The 25,534-nt window shown below is 45.5% G+C and overlaps 1 protein-coding gene across 4 annotated transcripts; it reads right to left on the reverse strand.

Moving 5' to 3' along the window:
- Positions 1-234: 234 nt before the first annotated feature.
- On the reverse strand, positions 235-25,515 carry AGO3 (argonaute RISC catalytic component 3). 4 transcript variants are annotated; one of them, XR_003530590.1, is made up of 20 exons: positions 25,439-25,512; positions 18,952-19,123; positions 17,755-17,875; positions 17,004-17,212; positions 15,680-15,816; positions 13,476-13,610; positions 11,548-11,635; positions 11,265-11,412; positions 10,841-10,960; positions 10,231-10,353; positions 9,918-10,051; positions 9,321-9,505; positions 8,892-9,051; positions 8,090-8,180; positions 7,081-7,275; positions 6,606-6,740; positions 5,944-6,045; positions 4,677-4,876; positions 3,446-3,614; positions 235-918 (listed from the first exon to the last, which is right to left on the reverse strand). XR_003530590.1 is itself a non-coding variant. In XM_027661107.1 (19 exons), exons 1-19 carry the CDS (start codon positions 25,455-25,457, stop codon positions 3,506-3,508), a joined length of 2,583 nt encoding a protein of 860 aa, XP_027516908.1. In that variant the 5' UTR covers positions 25,458-25,515; the 3' UTR covers positions 248-3,505. The 4 variants fall into 4 exon arrangements, 2 of the variants coding, with proteins under 2 accessions (XP_027516908.1, XP_027516909.1); XR_003530589.1 differs by having other exon boundaries at positions 235-2,808; XM_027661107.1 differs by having other exon boundaries at positions 248-3,614; positions 25,439-25,515.
- Between the last annotated feature and the right edge of the window lie 19 nt (positions 25,516-25,534).

A 25,534-nucleotide genomic window follows, 5' to 3' on the forward strand; every position in this document is an offset into this window, starting at 1 on the left:
CTCCCACCACGGGAGCACTTAGTGGCACTTGTTAAGTACAAGTGAGGTCTCAGTGTCTGAGGAGATGGGAACTGCTTTTCCCGACAGGCATAAACCCTGTGTCTGCAAAGCAAGAAGAATCATCAGCCTGTGCCCACGTCCCTCTCTGGACTATCCACAGCCAGCTCCCGCCAGGAGAGGGGGGATCTGCTGTGCCACTCAAGATTTCCTCAAACGGCACATAAAATCTGAGAATTTTTTTTTTTTCTTTTTAAAGGAGAGCAGGTACAAAAATAAAAGAAATCCATATACTCTGAAAATATACTGGAAACTGCCACCACAGATGAGGTACCATTTATCCCGACCCCCCACCCCCAAACTGCAAACATCAAAATATATATGTTTTTAAACAAAAGAAGAATATCTGGCTATTTAATCTCAGTTAAAATGACAGCACCCTTTGTTACACTTGATATTTCACACCATTATTTCTCTTTTGAAAAAAAACCAAGATATCTAACTAACCTTGATTCCTTGCTTTTCTCCTCATTCCTTAGTGCAGTAATTGTCCATCTCCATTTAAATAAATATAGCAGCTACAGCATCATTAATGTGTGGCCCTCACAACGTCAGTAACTTGATATCGTAATACAAAGAAGTATCGGCACTTGACGTAGATATTTGCAAAACCAAGAAGAGAGATTAAAACTTCCAAATACTCTTCACATGAAAACCAGGTACAACGTTACCTTGACAACTGAAGTCACTTTGCCAATGAAGGTTCTTTAGTTTTTGGTGAAAGCAGCGAGCAAAAAAGCTTCTCAAATCCGAGTTGCCGAGCGTGGGTGGGATGAGAAGCATCCAGCAGCTTTGAAAGGAGAGTCAAAAGGCTTTGTAAAAAGGAGTTTTCACCTAAATGCCAGAACTCCACAAGAACTCCTTGTAAAACAGAGAATTTAAAAAAAAAAAATTATTTAAAAACAAATTTCTGTAAAAAGCCTAAGCTGAACCTGTTACAAACGGCACCGGGAGAGGCTCTAGGAGAAAACTGTCAGGTCACAGACTGGGAAAAACATCTGAGAGACTTACTGAGAAACCACCTTGCTCAAAGGACTCTGTCCCACCCACCTCCCTGCACCAGGTTTCTCTGAAGGTGCTGAGAGGGAACAGCCTTGGTTCCAGGGGTTCCTGATCCCTTGGGATCTGCTGAACCCCCCCAACCACCCCCCACCTCCTCTCCGAGCACCCCCAGCCCCTGCCCACCCTCACGACTGTTTTCAGTGCAATTTTAACTTTGCCAGGTTAGTCTGTTTCCATTATTTTCCTTGATTTTGCGAGATAAAATAAGTATCTACACTAACTGTTAGTAAAGCTCTTGTGGACAGTTGTGAGCAGCACTACGGACATTTCCATACAATATACAAATGCACAAAATACAGTACTTGGTTTTCTGGCAGAAAAAAGGGAGGTTCATGCCTGGTGAAGCAAAACGGGCTCAGATTTTAGGCTCAAAATACAGTATATTGGCAAACAGTGGATTTGGTGAGAAAAGAGGAGAGAAGCTACTTAGACCAACCCACTGGTTTTCATGTGAGAGCAGGTGGAGGTCAGGAGGGCTGGGATCACAGCAATGCCCATACAAACATCTGCAGTAAATATACTATGAACCAGTGCAAATAAAAACAGTCAAAAATGCAGTTCACGAGTTTACAAAGTGCAAAACTCCCCAGTCCCCTCGTTGAATAAACGCTTGTCTCTGACATCTTAAACATTGGTTTTAAAGTGGAATGAAAGAGTCTCATCGGTTTGATTCACATTTCAGCGATTTAACATGTTAGAACTATCCCAGCCCTCTTTATTTGCAAAGTGAAATGAAGTTACCAATAACTTAATTTTAAAAGGAAAGTCATTATCAAAGAGGAAAAAAGCCTAAAAACTTTTATTAATTCCAGACATTTTACTGATGTCAAATAGGTTTAACTAAGCATGTAAAAACTGAGATCTTAATACAAAACCCTTTCCATTTAATTCAAATATGCTCCACATTTCAAAGCCAAAAATAAGGCCAATTCCTTTGTTAAATCAAAAGACTGCAGCAACAAGTAAAGCTTGCAGAAGTCTAGAAGCATTTTTGTAATTTTTTTTTTTTTGATTTAAAAAAGGAAAATTCAAGATTCCTTCTGACTATAAAACTTTCCTTTCAAAATTAAGGCTTTTACTTTGTCCTTTTAAAATCCTGGAGGTGTCCATTCTCCCACGGTCCGTGGTACAGACACTGCTTCAGTACAGCTCAATGGACACAGTTTTTCTTTAGAACGCTTATTGCACTAAAAGATAGCAAAACAAGTTGTCAGTTTCTTTTTTTTTAAAAATAAACATGGTTACACTTCTAAAAAATAAAAGTTGATGTTGACCACATGTTCTGTAATAATTAAATTAAAGCATTATTATTACTCTAATAAATATAAAAGAAACAAAAGGAAGCTAAACTTCAAACACACATACATATGAATCACATTAAGGTGTGAGAGGCAGCAAGTAAACTAGCAGGTTTCTTTTTTTTTTCCAAAAAGACCTTAGCTCTAAAGTTTCAGTTCTGGTGGTTACTGTATGTCATCCCAGAAAACCTGGGACGTTGGATCTCACGTGAAGCTTCGACAGATTAGACTTGCCAGATAGGAAAAATTGAAACTTTCGGACTAGGTGAAACAGCAGCTTTAGTAAATTCCCCAGGGAGCAAGAAGAGTTGGGTCACTACTGCCTGCACATGAACCACGAGCTTCTTGGATTGCTTTTGAAAGGGAACTCTTGGAGCTGAGAACTCCAAAGCTGTGAGAAAAGACACAAAGGCAGCCGTTGGCTAAATTAGGTTCAAATTATTGGATTAGTGTGCAAAACTTCTTCCCCCCCTCTCTGTTTCCTAGCTAGTGCTGCACACTCCAATGCACTCGGATATGTTCACATTCGAATGCTCCATGGCAATACTGGGAGAAGGATTCCTCAACGCACGGGGGTTAAAAACTTAATTATTTTCTTTTTTTTGCACACTTCCCTCCCTCCAAACAATCGCTGTGATTGTTCCTAAAAGGTGGTTTGCTTTTTGTTTTTAAATTCCACAACAGATTTTAGTTTATTATTACTATGTTTGTTTGTTTTTCTTTTTTTTTTTTTTTTTGCAACAATAGTTGTGCTGCCGAGCAACTTGAGGTAAAGGCAGAAGAGGGTTAAACTACGAGAAATAATAATTAAAAAAAAAAAAAAAAAAAAATGACGGCGGCGCTTCCCAAAGGAGCCCGCCCCAAAAAAGCAGTTGGCTGGTTTCATATTGCATAATAGTGCTGTGTTCCTGGATGAAGTAAACAATCTTCCTCGTGTCAATTTAAGGGTGAGCCTCTCGCCCCCTGCACAGCGTCAGCTCCAGCACGATGGGAGGCACAGCCCCTAAACCAACCCCCTGGAAACATACATTGTATGTGGCTTAAGTTCTCAAGTTCTCCTCTCGGTGAGTGTCTCCCGGGTCATTGACTTAAGCGAAGTACATCGTGCGTAAGGTGTCTTGGTGAATCTGTACAGCCTTCGCCAGGGCCTGGGGGTCTCGCCCGTTGCTCTGTCCTGACACGTGGCTCCCTTCAGCACTGCAGGGAACGAGGGAGAGACAGGCAGGGCTGTCAATTGTATTAATTTGGATCAAAAAGCTGCTTTCGCGTCTCTCCCGACAGAATCGCAGGATCACCAAGGATGGAAAGGACCTCCAAGATCAGAGTCCAACCGTGCCCGATGTCCCCACATCCCCAGCCCAGAGCACTCAGTGCCACGGCCAGGCCTTCCTGGGACACCTCCAGGGGTGGGGACTCCAAACCTCCCTGGGCAGCCCCTGCCAAGGCCTGACAGCCCTTTCCAGGCAGAAATTCCTCCTGATGTCCAACCTGAGCCTCCCCTGGCACAGCTGGAGGCCGTTCCCTCTCCTCCTGTCCCTTGTTCCCTGGCAGCAGAGCCCGACCTCCCCCGGCTCCCCCCTCCTGTCAGGGGGTTGCAGAGCCAGAAGGTCCCCCCTGAGCCTCCTTTGCTCCAGGTTGAGTCCCCCCAGCTCCCTCAGCCCCTCCTCATATGACTCTCCAGACCCTTCACCAACGTTCAGCAGAGCAACACAGCACCAGGAAGAGAACTGAATACTGAGGAGAATCAACTGAATACTGAGGAGAATCAACTCTTCTATTCACCCAGCAACCTCGAGGCTTTTCACAAATCCCCTCACCGTGGCTGCTCAGCTTGTTCATCTAAAAATAAGCCTGTTATAAATATATTGATGGCTTGAAGGTTATAAAATATTTCTGACGTACAGAGTTAGATAAGTGGAAGCACTTAACATTTGGTTCATTCATGACAACTCCGATCCTAAAGCAAATAACTAAGTGCGTTGCTTGATTCCCTCAGACCACGTCAAAGTCATAACAAAACACTTCAGTGAACTACACTTGATTCTTTCAATCCGAGTGTTATTCCACAGAATCCACCAACCCACCCTGGCCTGATGCAGAGCAGCAGCTGCCAGCAGTGATGATCTCAAGACTGGTCCCAGAGGTAAAACTAAATGCAGACCCAGGTGGGGTTTTTTTTTAACTGCAGTCAGGTGGCTTTAGGCCTGACAGTGGAACAGAGGTCAGTGGGGACACAAACCTGAGCACGCAGTCACTTACCTGTCGTGTTCCTTGTCCACGAGGTGGTACCTGGCCCGGAATGCCACCAGGTGAGCGTAGTAGGCCGGGGCTGGGATGGACACGGAGCGGGTGCAGCGCACGTAGGTGTGGCACAGCTGGTACGTGAGGAGCTGCAGCTCATCCGCCGTGAAACAGTTGTCATCCCACAGCACGTGGTAGTGGGAGGGCCGGCTGGTTCCCTGTGAGAGGGGAACATCCATTCACTCACCTGGGTTCCAGACAAACAAGTCACACCAAGTTCAGAAGGGGTCAGACTGTCCTGCCTGAACTCCCACGGAACAGCAGCTGAAGAACATTCAGTCTCATGTCAGCCCTAAAAGCACTTAAAGATGAGTAAGTAACATTTACATGATTATATTGCTGTAATTATTCTTGCTTGGATAAAACCCCACCTGCCTTCTACGTAACCTTCAATGATCCACACCTGCTCCCAACACGACCAAACCATGATTACACCACTTCTTACCCACCTTCAGCTAAACTGTTTCTCACCAAGACACATTTCCCAGAGAAATAACTGCTGCTTTTACTTCTTTGTGATTCTTGAGCATCCTAATTTCAAGTACGAACATTAGAAACTACAGTTAAATCTTACACTGCATCTGAGTTAGGTCAATAGTTGGGCTTCAGCCAGGCAACAAGTCTCTCTTCTTAAAAAATGTATCAAAAGCATAAATTTACTTGAGGCCTTCTTGTGGCTTGCTGTATTAAAATATAAATTAAAATGAGCTGAAACTACATCTGGCAATTTCTGCTTCAACTTATATTGATACAATTTCTTTTTTCCAAAAGGCCAAAAACCAGCTTGCCCAGACCTAGGGACAGACAAAAAACTATAGCAATGACTCAAACCTGGAAAAGAAATCATTCCCATCCAACCTAAACAAAACTCATTATGATGATGTCACACTTACATGATTAAAATGAAGGAGTTAATTTTTTTCCATTTTAAGCAATGTCCTAAGAAGCAAGTTTTATTTTCAGAAATCAAAGAGGTACCAAAAAAAGTGACCCCTTTAAAATAAACTTTAAAAGGCATCACTTACCATCAGTGCAAGTTTAAAGGTGCAGAAGATACCACCACCTCTTAAGCAAATAACACTTAGTCCCAAAATAACGTGATGTCATATAAAACTGAGATAAAATGACATTTCCCTCCCAAATAACTGTCTGCAAACGGGTGTTGCAAAATGGAGAAAAAGAACATGTTCTAAATTCACATTTACTTACAAAGAAGCAACTGTACCTGTATTCCAGCGTGGCTACAGAGGTAAAAATCGAACTCGTAGGGGTGTGTAATGTCTGTATCTACAGTTGTCCCCGCTGGAATATTGCCACTCCGTCCGACCTGGGGAAAAGGTTTGTTAAGTGCAGCCTCAGCTGTTCTTACAGCTCAACCCTAATGGAAAACACAAGTTTCTATTCACCACTGGCAAGGGTTTGGCACAAGAAGTGCCTCAGGAATGTGCCACTAGAGCAGCCTGGGAGGTTTGACAAGGACACTGGATGGCTCTCCAGCACCTCAGCACTGCACCTACAGCACTTCAGAGCTTTCCAGCTCAGCCTCAAGAGCTGCACAGACGTTTGTATTTCCAATTGTCAGCTTCAGCTTGGATTGACTGACTCAGAAAAAAGGCTCCACCATTTTGTACTTTCTGCTGTTCCAATTGCTGGGGGCTGGTCCTGCTTACTCACAGGAACAGCAGCTCCAGTGGGGATGTGTGGGGGTCTTTTAACCTACTTAGGTCAATGATTTTTCCATTTGGGGCCACATTTTATCAGTCCAACACTTCCCTGAGTGCACAGACAACCAGATGGACAGAGAAGCCCACACTATATTTCCTCCAGCAGCATAAGAGCTTGACATGAAGCTTTCCCACAAGGCTCCTAGGAGAGGGCAGTGCTCACCCTTTCTGTTCTGTCAGCACAGAACAACCGTGTGTGGTGTCGCTTCTGCACCACGATGTAGGTGATCCCAGGCTGGTAATCCTTCTCCAGACTGATGCAGGCTTCTCTAATGGCCAGCAGCTCATAATACAAAACCTACAAGAACAGAAGAGTTCAGGTTTTCCTTCCATTGCATTCTACACACAACACCTAATAAAGGGGCTGTAGTTAAAAACACCAAGTGCAACTTTGCTTTAGTAATCTTAGGAAGCACCTAGAAATATGTGGTTTCCCAAGTTCTAGGGTTTCCCCTTCCCAGACAGGAAAGAAGCAGCAACTCTTCTTACCCAACGTGATTAAGAAATTCTCGACCTCAAAGTCTCAATTACTTTGTGCTATCTTGGTGTGAATGTAAGCAACTCAAACAGCACAAAAATGAGACCTGGAGTTACCGTGGAGCAACAAAACCCTCCAAGAAACCCCCAACTGAACCCACCTGTCGGAACTGTCCCTCAGAGACCCCGTCCCTGTAGAAGATGATACGGGTGGGCTTGAACCGTGTTGACTTGTAGAACTGGATGAGCAGCTCCCTGACCATGGAGGCCAGGTCCTGGATGATCTCCTGCCGGGGCCGCTGGACCCTCACCGTGGCACAGTACCGGCTGGGGTGGGCGTCCATGCTGCCTACAACCTGCGGGCACAGCACGGCAGCCAAGGCTTCAAGATCCGATCCACCCAAAGAAATCAACAGCAAAAAAACCCAAGAGCAGCAATTTTCAAGTAAAAGATGCTTATGTGAAACAAGAGTAACCTGGAGTAGGTACAGGTTTAACACCTTCTGAGAAGAGGTAACAAAAATTGTCCCCGAGCACCCTGAAATGCATCTATAGAATTTGCCTTCCCCTCTGTCCCACACCTCATCAATGCACATTCTTATAATCCAGACATTTTCCTGTGAAGTTTTCTCACTTGTTACATGGCCAAACACCTCAGTTTCCCTCAGTCACTTTAAACACGGACACAGTTTCCATAACTGCAATCAATGGCATCTAAAATACCAAGGGGACAAAACAGAAGAGGACTGACCAAGCCTCCAACCATCACCTTCATCTCCTGGACTGTACCAATACAAAAGGTAAGAAGTATCAAAAATATTTCTGCCAAACCAGGCCTTTAGTTACATTTTTTTTCCTTTAAAAAGACAAGGACATTATTAGCTAACATCACCAAGTTGCATTATTTCCTTGAAAACATTTTTGCAGAAATATATTATTTAGCAATGCTATCTTACCTCAATTTAAAAATTAAAGAGCTAAGAAACCAGACAGAAGTATCAAACATTGTTCTTTCCTTTTAAAGGCATGACTTTTAGTATCATTGGGAATGTGTACAAAGAACTGGCATAAGCCCTGACAGGTATGTGACACAGACACAGTCCATGAGTTGTAATTTGTATTCTAACATTTACCTAAGATGAAAAAACACGTTAATGTAACAAAACTCACAGCAGCGATGGAGGGCTTCTTTCCATCTCCAGCTGGAGGGTGAGTGACATCAGCTCCCAAAAAGATCACTGGCTGCTGGAACACAGAAGGTCTTCAAAAAGAAAAAAGTGCTAAGTCACACTCGTAGCTGAGCAGCTGCCACAAGGTCGTTGCTCACGGGGGGGGTTGTTTCTGCCTCAGCCTTGTCAGGTACCGGGGCCAAGGCTCAGCAAGGGGGTCTCTGCACAGGAGGTGAACCTGGAACGTGCCCCAGCACAGAGTCCAACACACACTGGGAACACACTGCCAGAACTGGGGCAGGACTCTGGTGGGGAACAGCCACGGAGCTGTTCCAGGGGGGATTCTGGTGGGGAACAGCCACAGAGTTACACCTCAGTGGCACATCCAGCTGCTTCCAGAGCCTGCCATGCTGCAGGTGACCAAAGCAGTGCCTGGAGATCACCCAAACCCCACTGTGCTACAGCATCAGCCCTGCAGCTGGGAGCAGTGGCACAAACATTACTCTGGTTTACAGGACTTAGAGCAGGGTGGTCTCCCAGGGCCTTTAAAATACTCTCCCACACAACCACTGCTTCACATTTCACCTTTGATACTGATCAAACTTGGCTTAAAACCAAACTCACAGGCCAACAACCACTCAGAACCTGTGCTGGAAGGAACTGAATTCTACCTCAAATATCATGTACTATTACCAGAAGAATGTTTCAACTTAAAACTTGGCCATGTTTAAATTTTGGGTGCTAAGCAGCAAAAGTAACCACACCCGTTAAAAGAAAGCCCGAGTCAGTCTCCAGAGTCTTACCGTTGATGAGGTACAAGGATGTTGTTGATTCCTCCTAGTTTAACATTGATCTTCAGGCACAGATTTGAGAGGGTCTGTGGAGATGTTTTGATGACGTTCTTGACCTGAACACACTGTGTGGCCATTCCCAACAACGTATCTCCCACGCGCTTCACCTCGGCTGGGGAGCAAACAGGAGGAGACAACCTGAGTCCATCTGAGGTTATTGCTGCATTTTGATCTTAGATTAAGTCGCAATCATTTCAGTGCACATACTCTGCAGTAACTTTCGACTTGTCTGCGCGCTCAGACCTGCTCCCAGTTTATCTTCAGACACAAAGCACTGGTTTCTAATGCCTAAAGAATGGTCCTAAATCATTTTCTAACGTACGCTGGGCAGCGAATTTCTCCCAATGACACCTGATCAACCAGGCAGAGGTGTGCCCTTACCATACACAGGTGTTTTCCCTGGCAGGATGACAATGATGAGCTGAAGGCCCGAGTAGGTGTTCTTGAGGTGTCGGAACATGGGCTCCACACTGTCTGCACCCTGGGCGTACTTGCAGAAGCAGGGCTGGCCCTGGATGGGCATCCCGGCGTCCTTGGAGATCTTGCGCAGCTGGTCTGTGAAACCCCTGAAGAGCAGCACAGTTTTGGGTTTTTGCAGTTAGCAACGGCACACAACAACCAAAGCAGAACTGTGGTAGTCAAGTGACAACAATTCCAAACAGCTTTTTAAAAAAACATTCACTATGTGGAGGCTGTGCAGCTGTGAAACACCACAGGCCAGAACGAGGGGGAAAACCCCAAAACATTTAGACACCTCAAGTATTTAATTCAAGATACCAGAAGGGACAGGACCAACACCCCACAGGGTTCCCAGGCACAGTGTTTTGACTATAGCTTCCAGTAAGGAAGCAAACCAGCCTGGATTCTCTCTGTAACACCTCAGAAGATTAACCCAGGTAAATGACCATTAGAAATCCTGTACTCGTGTTTCACTTCATTAAGAGAACAGTCCAAAGCCTGAACCACGACATGCCTTACTTCAATATTTCTTCTCTGCATTGTCTCTGTGTTGCAAAGCAAGCTATAGCCCACATCTTGATCTCCACACCAGTGTGGAACTGCTTCCCTCTCATGTCCCACACTCCATGGCTTGGGGTCGCCACAGTTCGATTCTGGGGAAACAAAAGCAACAGACACTCAAGTGGCTGAAAAAGAAGCTGCCTGTGCTACCTGCAGTTTCAGGACAACAAAAAAAAAACAATTTATCATTGAAACTCTGATCCCTGTTTAGTCAAGGTGCACAGGAAATCCCTCCTCGAAATGGAAACCCGAGGAAAAGCCGAAGCCTCACCCGTCCCCCGTACTGCAGCATCGGGGCTGGGAGCACACGCCCCGTCACATGGGCCATCTCATCCCGCACCTTGAACTGGAACTCTTGCACAAATGGATCTGCATCATAATTCGCACTTCTCACCTAGAAGAAGAGGTTCTCCATGTTACAGAAGTATCTGATGATAACTCATATAACAAACAACAGATTAGCAGGAACACTGCAGAAGTGTTCTACAACGATTTCGCTGGAAAAGGCTTGGATTTAACTGCTCAACACAATCCCCAGTAAAAACAATTACTACCATGAGTTATCTTGGATGACAGGTTTTTTTGTTCCCACTTGTTACTGAAGTGCTCACTTGTAGTTTGCCTATTCAAAAGCATTTTGTTTCCTCACAGTAAATAAAACACCAACTTGGAATTAATTGTAGAGGTGATAATGCAAGAGCCTGTACTACAGACTCAAGCTATTGTTGAAGGCTATTTTAAATAAGTCCTACTAAGACAGTAGTTACAATCTGTTAAGTTAAAGGACAAGAAGGAATGAAAAGCCTAGGCTGGTGTATAAGAAGTTTTGCACTGATGGATTCTAGCCCAGTGTCACCCCCAGCTGGGCTCAGGGGACTCACCAATCTGCTGATTTCCTCCTGCCTGTCGGGGGCAGACCTGGCTGTGGCTTTTATCATGGTCGAGGTCTGATTGTCCGTGAGCTTCTTGATGCACCTCTGGCCAGCCACGATGTTACACACCTGCAGGGGAAACCAGAGGCATTAATCCACAACAGGATCACTCAGACCCCCATGCACCACACACACCCCATGCTGTCACCATAAACCACAACCCCAACGTGTCTAAGCAACTGCATGCTCAGACTTTCTTGTAGCTCTAAGCCTTAAAGCACTTTAAGATACAGACAGTCTCTAGTGAAATTAAAGTAATGAACATGTAAATCTGCAAACAGGCTCATGCTGCACAGAGCACTGATTCTTAACTTTTTGCAAACTGACAGAACCTTCCCCAAACCCTTCTGATTTATCAGAGGAAGGCCCTTACTTCTAAAGGCAGGTAGGTGTGTTTTTGTTCTTGTCCCACTTGCAGACAAGGAAGGTGAGGGTATTTCAGCTGGAGGTTGTATTTCTCTCTGAAATACTGTGCTACTGTCCTCTCCACAGTCTGGCCATTTTCCAGCTGCAAAGGAAAGCTGAAAAGACAGACACTTGAGTAAAATCTTAGTTGCCAAATACCATCATCTCCAAAATTAATGAAACATCAGGTCCTGTTGCACGCTCAGTGTGAAGCTCTCACACACTCCACGCTCTGACAAAAAGCCTCTTACGTTTGATGACTCGCAGGTCGTCTCGTTACGTTGCAGACACGGTACTTCCTTCTCATCGTCCCACAGTGAGTCACTTCTACCTTCAGACCTGCAGGAAAGCATCAAAACCTGGTGTCATAACTACCCAAAAATGTGCACAGGAGACACGAGGTTTCAAATGACAGAACACGACAGCTTTGGGGTCAGCATCGAATAGCACAAACATAAGGAATTATTATTCTCTAAACATTTTTTTGCTTTCATTTTAATTTGAATTCTGACTAATCCTGATTACCACCCTCAAAAAGAAATTATGATGTATAACACTTAACGTTCAGTGTCTTCTGAATTTCCTGTAGCACTTTCATTTAACAAGCATTGACTGAACTCAGAGGCCTGTTTTCACCATATCCTCTTTTTCTCATTCCCAGTCTTGTACACCCCCTTCAAACTACCAGTTCCAATGTAATTGAAATTAAGAGGGTAAACCCATATTTCTACTTTATTGTCTTCCCTCCCCCCCAGTTTTATGGCCACATTCAGCCTGTAGCTTTCTTTAATTTCACTGTCCAGGTTTAACTTTAGATTTTGAGCATCTCATCTCAAAGCACTCAGCCTACAGAGCAGAGCCTCTCCTGACTTATCTCTACCCATGATCATCATGACAGTGGCAGCTCCAAAATCAGGTCCCCATGTACCAGACAGCAGACTGTGCTTGGTTTACTGGGGACAGAGACATCCCAAAGAAGCACCAACTGTACTTCTTTGCTCCCTGACAACAGTAATTGCATCAATAACATCAGTATTACTCAGAGGACAGTACAGTCAAAAATAAACCACTACTGCCCCGACAGAGCATTAAGAGAAAACAAAGAAAAGAAACCACGGGGCACTGTGACCACAGAAAAGGGCTGTGAACACATATCTGGAACCCATCTCTGCTCTGCCATTTCTCTGCTGTGACACTACCAAGGCACTGCCCTCCCACAGTGCTGCTCACACACTGCCAGTGCTCTAATGCAGGGTTTGTTTTGCTCTATGTGGTCACAGCCTGGATGGATTTCCCAGATCCTACAGCAGCAAAGGCAAAGGTAGTATTTCAATATTTCCTGGCTATGGTAACAGAGTTTCTGAGGCACCTGAGATCAAGCAGAGGCAGCTCCTCACTCTCTACCCATCCTCCAGGACAAAGACAGATAAATGTAAAAGGAGGCTTGTTAGGACTACTACAAAACAATTCCTTTAAGGTTTTTTTCACTAATGACTATGCTATGAACACATCCCTTTATGACTACAGTTCAAATTTACTTTTTAGCTGCCCAGTATTTCAGTAGAGTCTAATCTTGCATCAAGTGTTTAAGAGCTGAGCTCCTTCAAGGCTTCTCTCTCTGCAAATTACACGGGAATGAAGGATATGGGAAAATGCAAGCCCAAGTAGCATATATGGAATGAAACCACTCAAACCAGCAGCTTATGCAATTCCTTTGGAATGGAATTTGGCCTTCAGCTGCAAGTGGTACTTGTTTTTCCACAAGGCCATCAGTTATTAGAAGCCACTGCAGCAGTATTCTTTCAAAGAATCAGTGTTAGCCTTGACATCAACGTTCACTTTGCCACAGGACTGGAACAGCAAGAGCCCACACACAATGCCAGGTGGCCTCAGGGACCCTGGCTTAGGAGGGGTTGGCATCAGCCACCTACCTCTGCCCAGGCAATGAACAACATGCTCTCTCTTTCCCTCTAAGCCACTGGGAATGTTTTTCAGCTTTCATTTCTGCAGAGCTGCATTGTTCCATTCCGGATTAGAACTACAAACATGGATACTGCAATTCCCTTGGCAGTTCCAGGCCCTTCTGATGCATGCTATAGCCAGGCTTCCAGTTAAAACAAGTCCCTTAGGATTACTTTGATTGTGTTACCTGGGACCAAACAGATCCATTTCTACTCACCCTTTATCTCTTTGGTGAATTTTACCCGATGAGAATCAGTCAGAGGTCTTGGTTGTTCATCAATATTATGAATGTCAAGGACTTCACACATGAACTGAATTACGGGTTGTGCTTTGTAGAAGGCAGTGGCAGAAACTACAAAGAGCAAAATATTAAGTGTAAAAAAACCCCAACCCAGTCAGGGTGTTGTGAAGCAGTACATAAATGAAGGCTTCTTAAAATTCCACGCAAACCTCAAGAAAAATGCTTGTTTAAAAACAGGTCAGCAAACCCTGCCACAGTGAAGTATCCAAATGCCAGTGGAGGGCCCATGGTGACACATCAGTCTCCAGTCTCCAGCACAGTCATCCTGCTACTGCTTTGCATTTCAGAGGTTTGAAGGGTTTTTCCCCAGGGAACATTTATTTCTAGAGAGCTGCAATGCCCCAGAGACATTCTCCTTCACCTCTGTATAGAGCTGCAGACGCAGGATTAATCTCTCTCCACTGCACTTTTTTATATTAAAAGCTAACATTATTCAACATGCAAAATAATTTTGTCAGTTATACAATCTACTCAGTTACTGAACCAATATTTGGTAGAGACACGAGCACTACTTTGACTGCACACAAATTGTGCCGGTGTGGTGGGGAGTGCAATCCTTGATCCACTCCAATCTCTGACCCTCCCCATGTGCTAATGACACCATCACTTTGACAACACGCTGGTTTTAAGCAGGACAGTTGATTCATTCCATGGAAGATCATAAATCATCTACTTGACAAATTACAAGAAACTGGAACAACACCTTTAGTAGGAAGGGTGAGGTGGCACCAGATAGAGCTCAGTCCCATCCTGCTCCACACACTGAAAACTTCAACTGGCAGCAACAGAAAAGACATACTCGACAAGCATTTATCAGTTTTCCAGATCTCATGTACCAAAGCTGCCACATCTGTGCTCACACAACCCAACATTCCTCAGACATGTGTCACTTGAGCCGGCTGCCAACTCCCCGTGACGCAGCAGCCACCTCCGGACGCCTCGATTGCTGAGTGACCCCAAATCCTCACACTCCCCTCCCTGGCAGCGTGTGGGTTGTCTCTCACAGTAACACTTTCACAGAGAACCCTGTACAAGTGAAACAACCGAAAACATCTCCAGTGATGGGATTTGGAGGCAGTTTCACAGCCTCAGACCACGACCCAGAGTGACAGCTCTGTGAGCCGCCGCTCACAAAGGGCTCGGGTTTCCCACTCACAGGAAGGACTGAAAGATTTCTACTCCAAGAGTTGCTACTTCACTTGCTACTGTTGGTAAGAAAAACCTGCTTCACAGCACAGGACATCATCAGTTGGTATAAATTCATACCATTCTCCTACCTCAACTGCAGCTCTCTCAGTACCTTGCACAGAGAGAGACCAGCACTGGTTATTTCTGAGACAGGTAAGATTGTGACATTTGTTTTTCAAACCACAGCTGATGCTAGAAAGGCAATTTTACAAGAACAAACCCATCTGAAGCCACATGAGTATCACCCACAATTCAGGTAACCCAGAACACGCAGACTTGCAAATTTTCAGTGTGGAAGCTCAGTACCTCTGATATTTTATTCTGCTCCAAGACAGATGCGAAACACAACCTGACTGTCTAACCTGGAGCAAGACAGACTATTTACCTTGGGTTTATAGAGCATTTCAGACAGTGAGAACTGAATTTGAATCAGAGGAAAATTCAGGCAGCACCTGCACCTCCACCACTGGCACTTTTCAATGGGGGTTCAACAACTAAACAGACTCAAGTGCTCACTGGAGTCTCACACAGGCACCAGTTGCTCTCAGATCCATTCATTTGGGACTCAATACAGTCGTGCAGAGCAGATCTGCTTTTGCATAAGAAAGCCCAACCCAATCAGCCCTATTCACAGAAGTGTTTGGGATATGTTTTACAGAGTTTTCTTGGAAATACTGAGTGCTGCTCTCTGTGTACAGCTGCACAGAGACAACCTGCCCCTGTCACTGGGGAGGGACCAATACAGAAATTCAGCAGGAAAACAAGCCATGTGCAATTCCTTCCTATACAGGAATATTGGTTTTTATATGGCAGTTAAATTTAGGCTCAAACACTGACATGATGACAAATCCAGAGGAAAAAAAGACTAGGATTTCTAAGCAGCCCTTGCCATATAGGTCTGGTCAGAATCTCTGCCCTGAATCTCAACTTACCATCAATGTTGAGCATCATCTTCCACATGGCAGGTCGGACTGACTGATGGAATCCAAACCAGACCTCCCTGCCCCCTCCCAGGGGGTGGTCATAGCCTTCTGGAGCTGAGAAGAAGGAGCGGCCCACAGGGGTGTACCTGGTGAAACAGGTGGCCACACGTTTTTGCTCTTGCCTTCCAAACATAAAATTTATGCAATCAAGATTATAACACACAGCACTGTTATTTTTTTGGAATTTTGTGCACCAGGAATCTGCGCCAAGAAGCAAGTTTAAACAATATACCCTGAATGCTTCTGTTCCCATCACAGTGCTTTCAAATTCAGACAAAACATTTACTATTTTTAGAAATGCACAACCACTTTCAGTTTTTACAACAAATCAAGAACTAAATGAACTTACCCTTCCTGATTTTCTACCTCAAGAAGGTCAAGTCTCCATCACAGCAGAGTCTGTACAACAGCCCTGTCTACACTGCCCTGACCCTCCAATACCATTTTGCCTGTTTCACTAAGGAACTTTTTAATACAGGATGCACCAACAGAAGCAAAAGCTGTGGGGGAAATAAGAACTAGAGGAACTACTGCTTCTCTCTCTGGTAGGAAACAGTTGCTCCTGAACCTCCCCACCTCCTCAGTTTTGTAATCACAGGCATTAGTACAGAGGTTAACATCTAAATGTTTCCTTCAGCAACAGGGAAGCTGAGGAACACTGGCTTCCATAAAACCACAAGCCCCTTTATTTAAGAGCCAGTTACAGCCAGTGAAACCCCCCCAGAGCAAAGCCATCCTGGTGCCTAAAGCCAGCAAACTTCAAAAGTAACTCTCAGTGACCAAATCAAGCAAAATTAACTTCTCTTATTTGTTATTTTTACCTCAGAACCCTGAAATTTAGAGACTGTTAGGATGTGCATCTAGTCCCCGCCACGTATTTCAGCCCTGAGAAACTCACACTGGTGATGGGTGTCAGTGGATTGAAGAGACTCCTCCTGCCCTTCCACAGTCACTGCCATCAAGTGCAGACACCCTGCTCAAGCTGAGCAGAACCAGGACAGCAGAGCCCCAGCTCATGGAACCTCTCAGCATGGCAATTAAGGCCTGTTATAAATGCCTCCTGTTCCCTCATCTCTTCAAACACACATCACCTGCTCTGCCCCCAGAAACACACTGGTACACAATTGGCTCCAATCTCCCCCCTCAGCTCACCAGCTGTGCTGCACAAGGGGAACGAGCAGCTTCCCTTTTCACCTGTGAAGAAACAGGGATGAAGGTGTCCCAGTGGGGATACTTCAGGTAAAGACAGACTGCAGGAAGACAGTGAACCTACTTCATGGAGGGGAGGTGTCGTAGCACCACATCGACAGCATGAACAGGGTTAGTGCTGATAGGTTTGTCTAGTTCCAGAGGCTCAGGCAAGGTTCTTCCTGTCAAAACTTCATGCAGCAAGTGCCAGCTCACCCGAGAAACAAACTTTATTGACACTTTGAAGGGACGGTCTTTTCCACCTTCTCCTGGTAGTGTCACATCCAAATCCACCTGGGCAGGGCAGGGAAGAGAGAAATAAAAACCAGCTGTTTAACCTGGAGTCTGGTAGCCTTGAGTTTCTACTCCTCCCCATAACTGGGCCAGAGACTCAAACTCAGATATGGAGGACACAGGACATTTGATAAAATACATTATAAAATGCACAGAGTGAAGAGAACTGGGCCCTGACCAAACAGAAGAGAATCATGTAACTTGTTGTCACCTCAAATCAGAAACTCTTCACTCCAGAAAAAACATGGTTTGATTTTTTAATTCATCCTAAGAGTATGTTTTACAGTCTGCAAAACGGAGTGTTTAACAGATTTTGCTGTACAAAGTGGCTACTAAATCCTAGGGGAGGTTCTGTTACCTCTAAACTACTACCTGCACATTTACACACACTGGAGCTTGCAGGAAATACATCACAAGGACTCTGTTTCAGCACAGCTACTGTAAGACACTTCCAGTTTTTCTCAACTCAGCAATATTAAAAGTTGTTTCTTTTTCCTTCCCACGAAGCTGCCACCAGCACAACGTTTTCCCAGTTCTCTTACCCCAGTAGTGGCCACAGGAAGTGGATTGGCTGTATAGAGGCTTCTTTTCCCATCATAAACTGGTCTACGGTCCCCAAATATTGTCACTTTAAAATGCTGCACCATGGAGTCCACCACATCCCTGGAAAAGGGGATATTTACACTGAGGATGTTTCCAAAGAAGGGTCAGACTGGAGTTGGCTCCCACCCCCCCATATTTAGCTGAAGCAGTTTCAATAAACAGCACTCAGTGATTTATAAACACCCACTGGGTATTCCAAAAGGTGCTTCACAGGCTTCAACTAAAATAATAAATAAACACTAAATAAAATAAAATCAGAATCAATGCAAATGCTCAAATATTGGGAAATACTGGAACTGAAAGAACTTCAGAAACTCCCAGAAATGACTGAGGCCTTTGTGTCACCTTTATTGCAGAGAATGAGGACACAGTTACCTTGGAAGAAACCCACAAGATGGTATTGTGATAAAAACCAGTACACACTCCCAGCTGGAAGCTCTGCCAGCTCACTGTACAGTCTGCAGTAACGTTCACCTGCTCCTCAATTAACAAGAATTTTAAATTCTGCCTACACTGGTTATAAACATGTGGTACCCTAACAAAAAGTCTTGGCTTTAAGTCCTTAATAACCTGAGTTTTTACCACAAAATTAAGTAAAAGCCTGATCAAATTTGCACACAATTAAAGATTCATCTCCCTTGCTTTATTATAAGTTGGTGGCAATAAAGATTAACCTGATATAAGCACTGAAATTAGATTTGAAAAAACACCATAAAATTTTTATACAAAAAAGGCTTCTTGACATGAGTAGTAAATAGAACCAGAGGGACTTTTGCAACACCTCTGACTGAAACCCGTCCCTCAGGATCTGAATTCTCTGGGGAGCCTTTGTGTTTCTGTGGCACAACAGACACACAATTCCCTGATTCTACAGAATGGAAACACTTTCCTTAGGCACCTGCAAACCAAAATTCCTGCACAGCAGCAGCTTCCAGGCACCATTTCCTGGCCAGGCAATATTAACCCAAAGTACTTCAGGAAGATGATAAATATTGCCTTCCTCTTCAAGCTACACGAGCAGCAGCACTTTCACCTCCCAGCTGGGACGTGAGGAAAGGAATTCTCCCTTTCCCAGTTCCCGATGTTCCTGAACATTCACACTGGCACAAAGCACAAGACAAACTTCATCTTCTCACCTGTTCACCCTCCGAGGACACTTATCTGGTTTGATGTCCACCTCATAGAGGTAGACATCAATCTTTGGGATTTCAACTTGGAAGCAGTTGGCCAGCAGTTTAATGGGCTTGCCCATGGTGCCATAGCCGGGACGTCTGGGCACCATGAGCAGGGGCTGTGCCCCGACGGGTCCTGTGGAAGGAAAAAACCCCACAGATTAGGAGCGAAGCACAACAGACAATCCCCTGAACCAGCTCCCGGGACAACTGGGTGGGCAGCACACAGGAAAATGGGAAATCAGACATTTCCAACAGCACACATCCAGCAGCCTGCTGCCCGCCACATTCCAAACAAACATTTGCCCATTTTTAATTCTGAAGCCTCCACCCACATCTAGGCTGTTCTCTTGCTGATGAGCTTCTGGGATTAGCACGAATAAAATCAGGAGATTTTGGTGAGGAGATTTCCTCACCAAACGAAAATCAACCGAGCGAAACCAAAACCAAAACAACAAAACCACCCTGTAAAAATATCAGAGAGTTTCACCAGTCTGTCCTGAACACCCTGGTAATAACAAAGTGGCTGCAGAGTATAAAAATGCATTAGTAGTTCTGGACTGATGCACAGGGTTTGTGATAAACTCTTCATTTCAGTGCCATTATCAGCTTAGTCTCAGAAGACAGATTATTCTTGAACTTCACTAGCTGAAAATGGATGAAGAGTAAGACCATTACCTCCTGTCTAACTGCCCCCACAAAGCCAATTTGCCAGAAGAGTAAAGACTCAGATTAAGACACAGGATTGTAAAACTCTTGATTACTCATGGACTAGAGAATACTCAGAGCTGCTCAGAGAAACATCCAAATCTGCAGTGAGATGGGTATTTTCAAAGTCAGCTAAAAACACCTGCCCAGTAACCTGTTCCACTCTCATCTATTTAATTTACTTTGCACCACTTAGATGAGAATCCTGCACTCCAGATCTGCATTACTCATGCCTTACAAAACAAACACAGTAGTAAACACAGTCCATTTCCAAGAATTTCTACTGGTATTTCCACTTAAAAATACCTCTTTCCAGTCAAGAAGCAACAACAACCCCAAAACCCTTTGTAGCCTGAATTATAAGAAGTTGCTTGTGGTACAAATGCCCTGATTTACAGAGCACTCCAGTGAGTTGGTGCAAAGTTCTCCCCTCTCCTCCTACTCGGTGACGCAGGCGACTCCAGCCCACTCCTTTTCATGGCAGAGTTAAAATGTCAAGTGCTGGGAAAAATGTTTTTTATTTGCCTTCTGATTAATCTCCATAATTCCTGGAAAAAGAACCTGCATTGTCTTGAAGGAAACCGTGTCCTGAGAACAGGTGAACACCAAAGCCAAGTTCCCCTGTAACATTTGTCTGGCTCTACCCAGAAACCTCCCGAAAAATTCTGAGTGAGGCTGGCGTGGAGCCACGAGATAAAACAAAACAGAAACCAAGAAGCATCATTTAAAACCCGCTCACAGACTCTGCTTATGCAAAACTTGTTCCAAGCATCTGCTCTCTTCAACTTTCCCTTCGTTTTAATACTCTCACACGAGTACAAGCAGCTCTACAATTCACTCCAGCTACACTGTAGAATATAATAAGCATGTGCAAAAACCAGTTACTACTAAACATCTGAGTGGCATAAAGGACTCAATAGCTCATTTTAATATTCCAAAGACATACACACCACAGTTTGTTTATATTTAGTTCCTATCTGTGGGAAAGACTAACAAAACTGCCCAAATAAAGATAACGCTTAAAAGGTTATTTCAGTCTGGTCTGCCCTGTGTACCCCTCACCCAGCTCAGCCTGGAAGGCTCAGATTTTGGCAGCTGGGGATTAAGTGACCAATAAATGAATAAGAAGTGCAGGTCTACACACCATTCAGGCATAATTTTTAGAAATTCAGCTGTTTTGCTGTCACTGGATCCAGTTCCCTCGGACAAATTAACTTAAAAAACCCGAGTATGCTGTAAGTCAATTCTGCCATTACTGCCCACTCAGAAGATCCTGCTTTCCAGAAGACACTGAACTGCCAGATTGTGTGTTGTGAAAGTCTGTGTCACTGGCTTCAAAGCTGTGACTCAAAGCCCAGTAAAACACAAATAACCAGCGACGCTCTGGGGCCGGTGCTGCTGCCCAGCTATCGGTGACTCACCCCACCTCATGCCTGAGTCCTGTGTCAAACTCATGGAAATAAACACACAAACCAAAAATACTCCAAGCAGCTTCGATCTGCAGAGCTCAGGACGAGCGAGGGGCAGGCTCCTTCCTCCAAGGCATTTAACCACTGCAAAAACAGGGGGGGCAAAGTCTCAAAACCCTTTGTCAAGGCAGCAGCTCTGCCCTGCTCAGCTGCCCACAAATTCTAGAGGAGAAACTTCTTTGTGTTGAAGAAACCATTCTACTCTGCCATTACAGCCTCAGGAATGTACACATCATGGAATCACAGAATGCTTTGGGCTGGAAGGGACCTTAAGGATCATCCAGTCCCACCCTCTGCCATGGGCAGGGACACCTTCCACTAATCCCAGGTTTCTCCAAGCCCATCCAACCTGGCCTTGGACATTTCCAGGGATCCAGGGGCAGCCACAGCTTCTCTGAGCAACCTGTGCCAGGGCCTCCCCATCCTCACAAGGAAGAATCTCTTCCTAACAACCAACCTAAACCTCCTCTCTGCCAGTGGGAAGCCATTCCCCCCTGTCCTGTCACTCCAGGCCCTTGTAAACAGCCTCTCTCCATCTTTCTTGTAGGCTCCCTTAAGGTAAACACCAAAGATGTTCTTAAAAACCCAAGGAAAACCCTCTAACCCAAGCCTGGCTCAGCATGTCAGAGCAGAGCTCAATTCATAAAACCTGCTCAGGAAGGTCCCCAGCACTAAAAGTCAACTGGTTTATAACAGAAAACAAGGAACACACAGAGAGGAACTAAAACTGGTGCCTGGGACAGATTCTTGGAAGGTTTTTGTGCAGCCAGGGAGCACATCTCGGGACAGCTTGGGCTGGAAGAGACCTTAGAGCTCACCCAGTTCCAGCCCCCCGTGGAAGCCCCTCTAAAGGTTTGGAGGAGCTCTGAATGCAAACCTTTGCCTCTGTGGGATTATCGACGCTCTGATCAGGCTCGAGCAGCACCAGGAGGAATCCTGGCCCGGGGCCAAACACTGCCTGCATCCACCTTGGCAACCAGAGGAAGCCCTGCTGGAATAAAGGCTGAGCACAGCGAGCAGGGGCTCACAGACCTGCAGCTGCTTCCAGCACGGACAACTGAGGCTGCTGGCAGGCACGACAGCTCCACAGCACCCAGCAGAATCCTCATCCCTGGCAGGATGCTCATAGGAAATGCAGATTTCCTTACATGATCCTTTCCTTTCAGAAGGGCCTCCCAGCAGAAAATTATCCTCTCTCCTATCATTGCTTCAGCATTACAAAACCAGACTGTATTATCAGAGATAACTTAACAGTTTTATTTTTGCTTATACAACCATTCTAAATTTTCAACTGAATGGGTGATAGAACAGCCCAAAAGACACCATTGAGGCCTGAGCAGGTAAAATACAATTTAAACTCTGGCTCAGGACCACGAGGCAGATTTGTGGAACAGATCCCAGCCTCAGGCTGGAGCTGCACCCGGGAGAGCTCCCCATGGAGGGGGAAAAATAAAAGATTCCCTTGCAGAGGGCCCCTGGCCTCTGCCTGGACTCAGAGGCCCAGCCTGTGGAGCTCTAAGAAAATCCTAACACTACCAAAAAAATAACTTAATTCTGGATTAAAAAAAAACACACAGGGAAGATCAGATTCAAACGTTGGTTTCAATAACTGAGCTCCTCCTGCCAGAAATCCAGAATTGCCTCATTTCTGTCGCTGCGGCCTCGCTGGGTGGCATTACATTATTTATGAGTAATGCAATCCACGTTTTCTAAACATTCCTCCTTGCAATTTAGGGTTTGGGTTTTTTTCAAGGTTTCAGGTATTCAGTCATGTTAAAACTCATCAAAAGGCAAGATTTTGATGCCATGCTCAGTGACTGCCAACTGCACAAGCAAACACTGGCGTGGTAACTCAGTTCTGGCCTAATGGAGTTACAGAAAACACAGTGAAGTGTTTTGGGAGCATTTACAAGACAATAAATGCTCCTGAGCCATTAAAAAAAATCTAAATACTAAGAGCTTTAAGCTCAAAACAGCAGTTTATATGCACAGAGTGAAGTTAATACCCAACTGCTCTGGGAGAAGAGAACAGGTCAGCCCACACAAACCCTGGAAGACTTTTCCCTGGAAGGTATTTCCACAGACCAAAATCAGGAGGGTAAAAATTAGCTCAAGAAATACTCTTGACACCTTCCCGCCCAAGAAAGCAAAGCTCTGAGGACGAGAAACAATTTGTAAAGTTCATACTGTGAGTCAAACAGCTTCCACAGCAACCCCAGAGGAAATCTGCCATTGTATCTCACAGCACAGAGGAACTTTTGAAGGCACCTATGAATCACCCCCTTCCCTCCTCTACCCCACCCACAAAAATGGGACTTTTAATGGGCCTCCCAAATCACTACTCTGAACTCAGAAAGAGAAAAGCAACTTCTCAGGATTTTCTCTGCCAAAGTTTGTACAGAAAAGCAAATGGAATATTGAAGGTGCCTGTTAAAAAAAAGAGGAAAAACTCCAAACAACAATTTAACACTTTTAACACAAAAAACTGTGAGCTTTGAAGGAACAATGCATGACATGGAAATAAAGACACACAGAGCACTGATCCAACTCAGTTACACCATGGAGCATCCCCAGCTGGTTGAATCTCTCTGCCTTTTGGAAGTTTACTTCCCATTCTCCTGGTGGAAGTGCAATGTGGGACACTGGATTCAAGTACCAAGAGCTGCTTTTCCTTCACTGTACCTTCTCCCAGTGAACATTTTACTCCTATTCCTCAGTCACTTGACTTCACCACAACTTCCACCCTGAGCAGCCACCTTCACACCCTGCTCCTGCTTTAGGCCATGTTCCAATTCCACAGACTGGGAGAGCCATATTTTCTAGATTTCACAGGCTGAGCCTCTCACACAAACAGGACATCACCCACAGCACTGCTTCACCTGAGATGTGCCTGCACACGCTCCCGCACTTCACTCCAGGGATACTCATCCCTCCATCTCTGCTCCCTTCTGCTTGTTCTATCCCATGTTTTCCCTTCACACACAGAAAAGGAACCACATCTCAGTGCCCTCCTTTTGATGACAAAGCTTTAACCCTCGTTTGTTCTGACAGGGATGTTTTGTGTCCTCCTGTTCCAACACCCCAAAACATCACACTTAACACTTCCCTCATCACCCAGCAGAGGTGGAAGAGTCACCCATTGTGCTGGACACGGGCTGAGCTCACCAGGAACACTCAACTTCACTAAAATCCAACACCTTGCAGCCCAACAACAGGTAAACTCATTCCAAAGGGAAACTAAAGGGTTTAGGGGCTGCTCTAGCAAATCTCTTTATCAGGAGACAACTACCACTGCAGCAGGTTATAATTAAAGTTAACAGGTGAGTGTATCACCTGAATTCCACCAGACTGTTAAAATCCTGCATCTTCCTAAAATATTTTCAACTCCTCATCAAGCCAGGCAACAGCTGAGATGAGGAGTTTTTCCAGCCAAATCCACTCTTGTCCTTAAATCTCCAAGTAAGTTACAAAAGGCTCTACACATGGAGGTGAAAAGGCACATTTTGTGTTGGCACCTTCAGTCTCATACTCGTGTGTTCAGCACCTGTGGCACCTCTTGATGTGACAGACACAGAACTCCAGGTGGCTTTGGACATTCCCTTTGCCATCCAGGTTCAGTCAGGGAACTGCTGATTAAACACTGCCCAAACCTGAACTGTTCTGCCAACCTTGGAGACAAATTCTTTCGACAGACTAAAGCAGAAATTCCTTCTCTGATACTCAAACCCCATTTAAAACACAAAGCTTATAAACACCAAGCACGTGCTTCCCTGGCAAAGGGATCAAACGGCCAAAATGTGAAGATCCTCACAGAATGGTTTGGGCTGGAAGGGACATTAAAGCCCATCCAGTCCCACCCCCCTCCCATGGGCAGAGACACCTTCCACTATCCCAGACTGCTCCAAGCCCCTTCCAGCCTGGCCTTGGACACTCCCAGGGATGGGGCAGCCACAGCTTCCCTGGCCAATAACCATCCTGGCGACTGTGCAGCAGCACACCCAGAGCCGCAGGAACCACCCTTAAAACTCATCGTGCTCCGCAGCGGGGCCCCATCCCGGGGGAGCCCTCCCTGGTCCCGGCCCGGGGCGGGTTACGCAAGGCGGGCGCTCCGGTTATGAAATACCGACCGTGCCCTCGGCCCCCGCTCCGCCGGCCCCGGGGCCGTGCCCGTGGGATTCCCCGGCCCCTCCCGGCCCCTCCCGGCCCCGGGGGCTGCGCGGCGCGGGGGGACCCGCTGCGGGTGCCCGCGGGGGCCCCGCCGGGCCCGGGCTCACCTGCGCTGCCGATTTCCATTCATGGAGCTGGGGCGCAGCCGCTCGGGGGCTGCGGCGGGCGCGGGGCTGCGCTGGGCGGCGGCTCCCCCGCCGCGC

The sequence above is a fragment of the Corapipo altera genome, unplaced genomic scaffold (genome assembly GCF_003945725.1).
Source record: "Corapipo altera isolate COAL_440 unplaced genomic scaffold, ASM394572v1 201, whole genome shotgun sequence".
NCBI lineage: Eukaryota > Metazoa > Chordata > Aves > Passeriformes > Pipridae > Corapipo > Corapipo altera.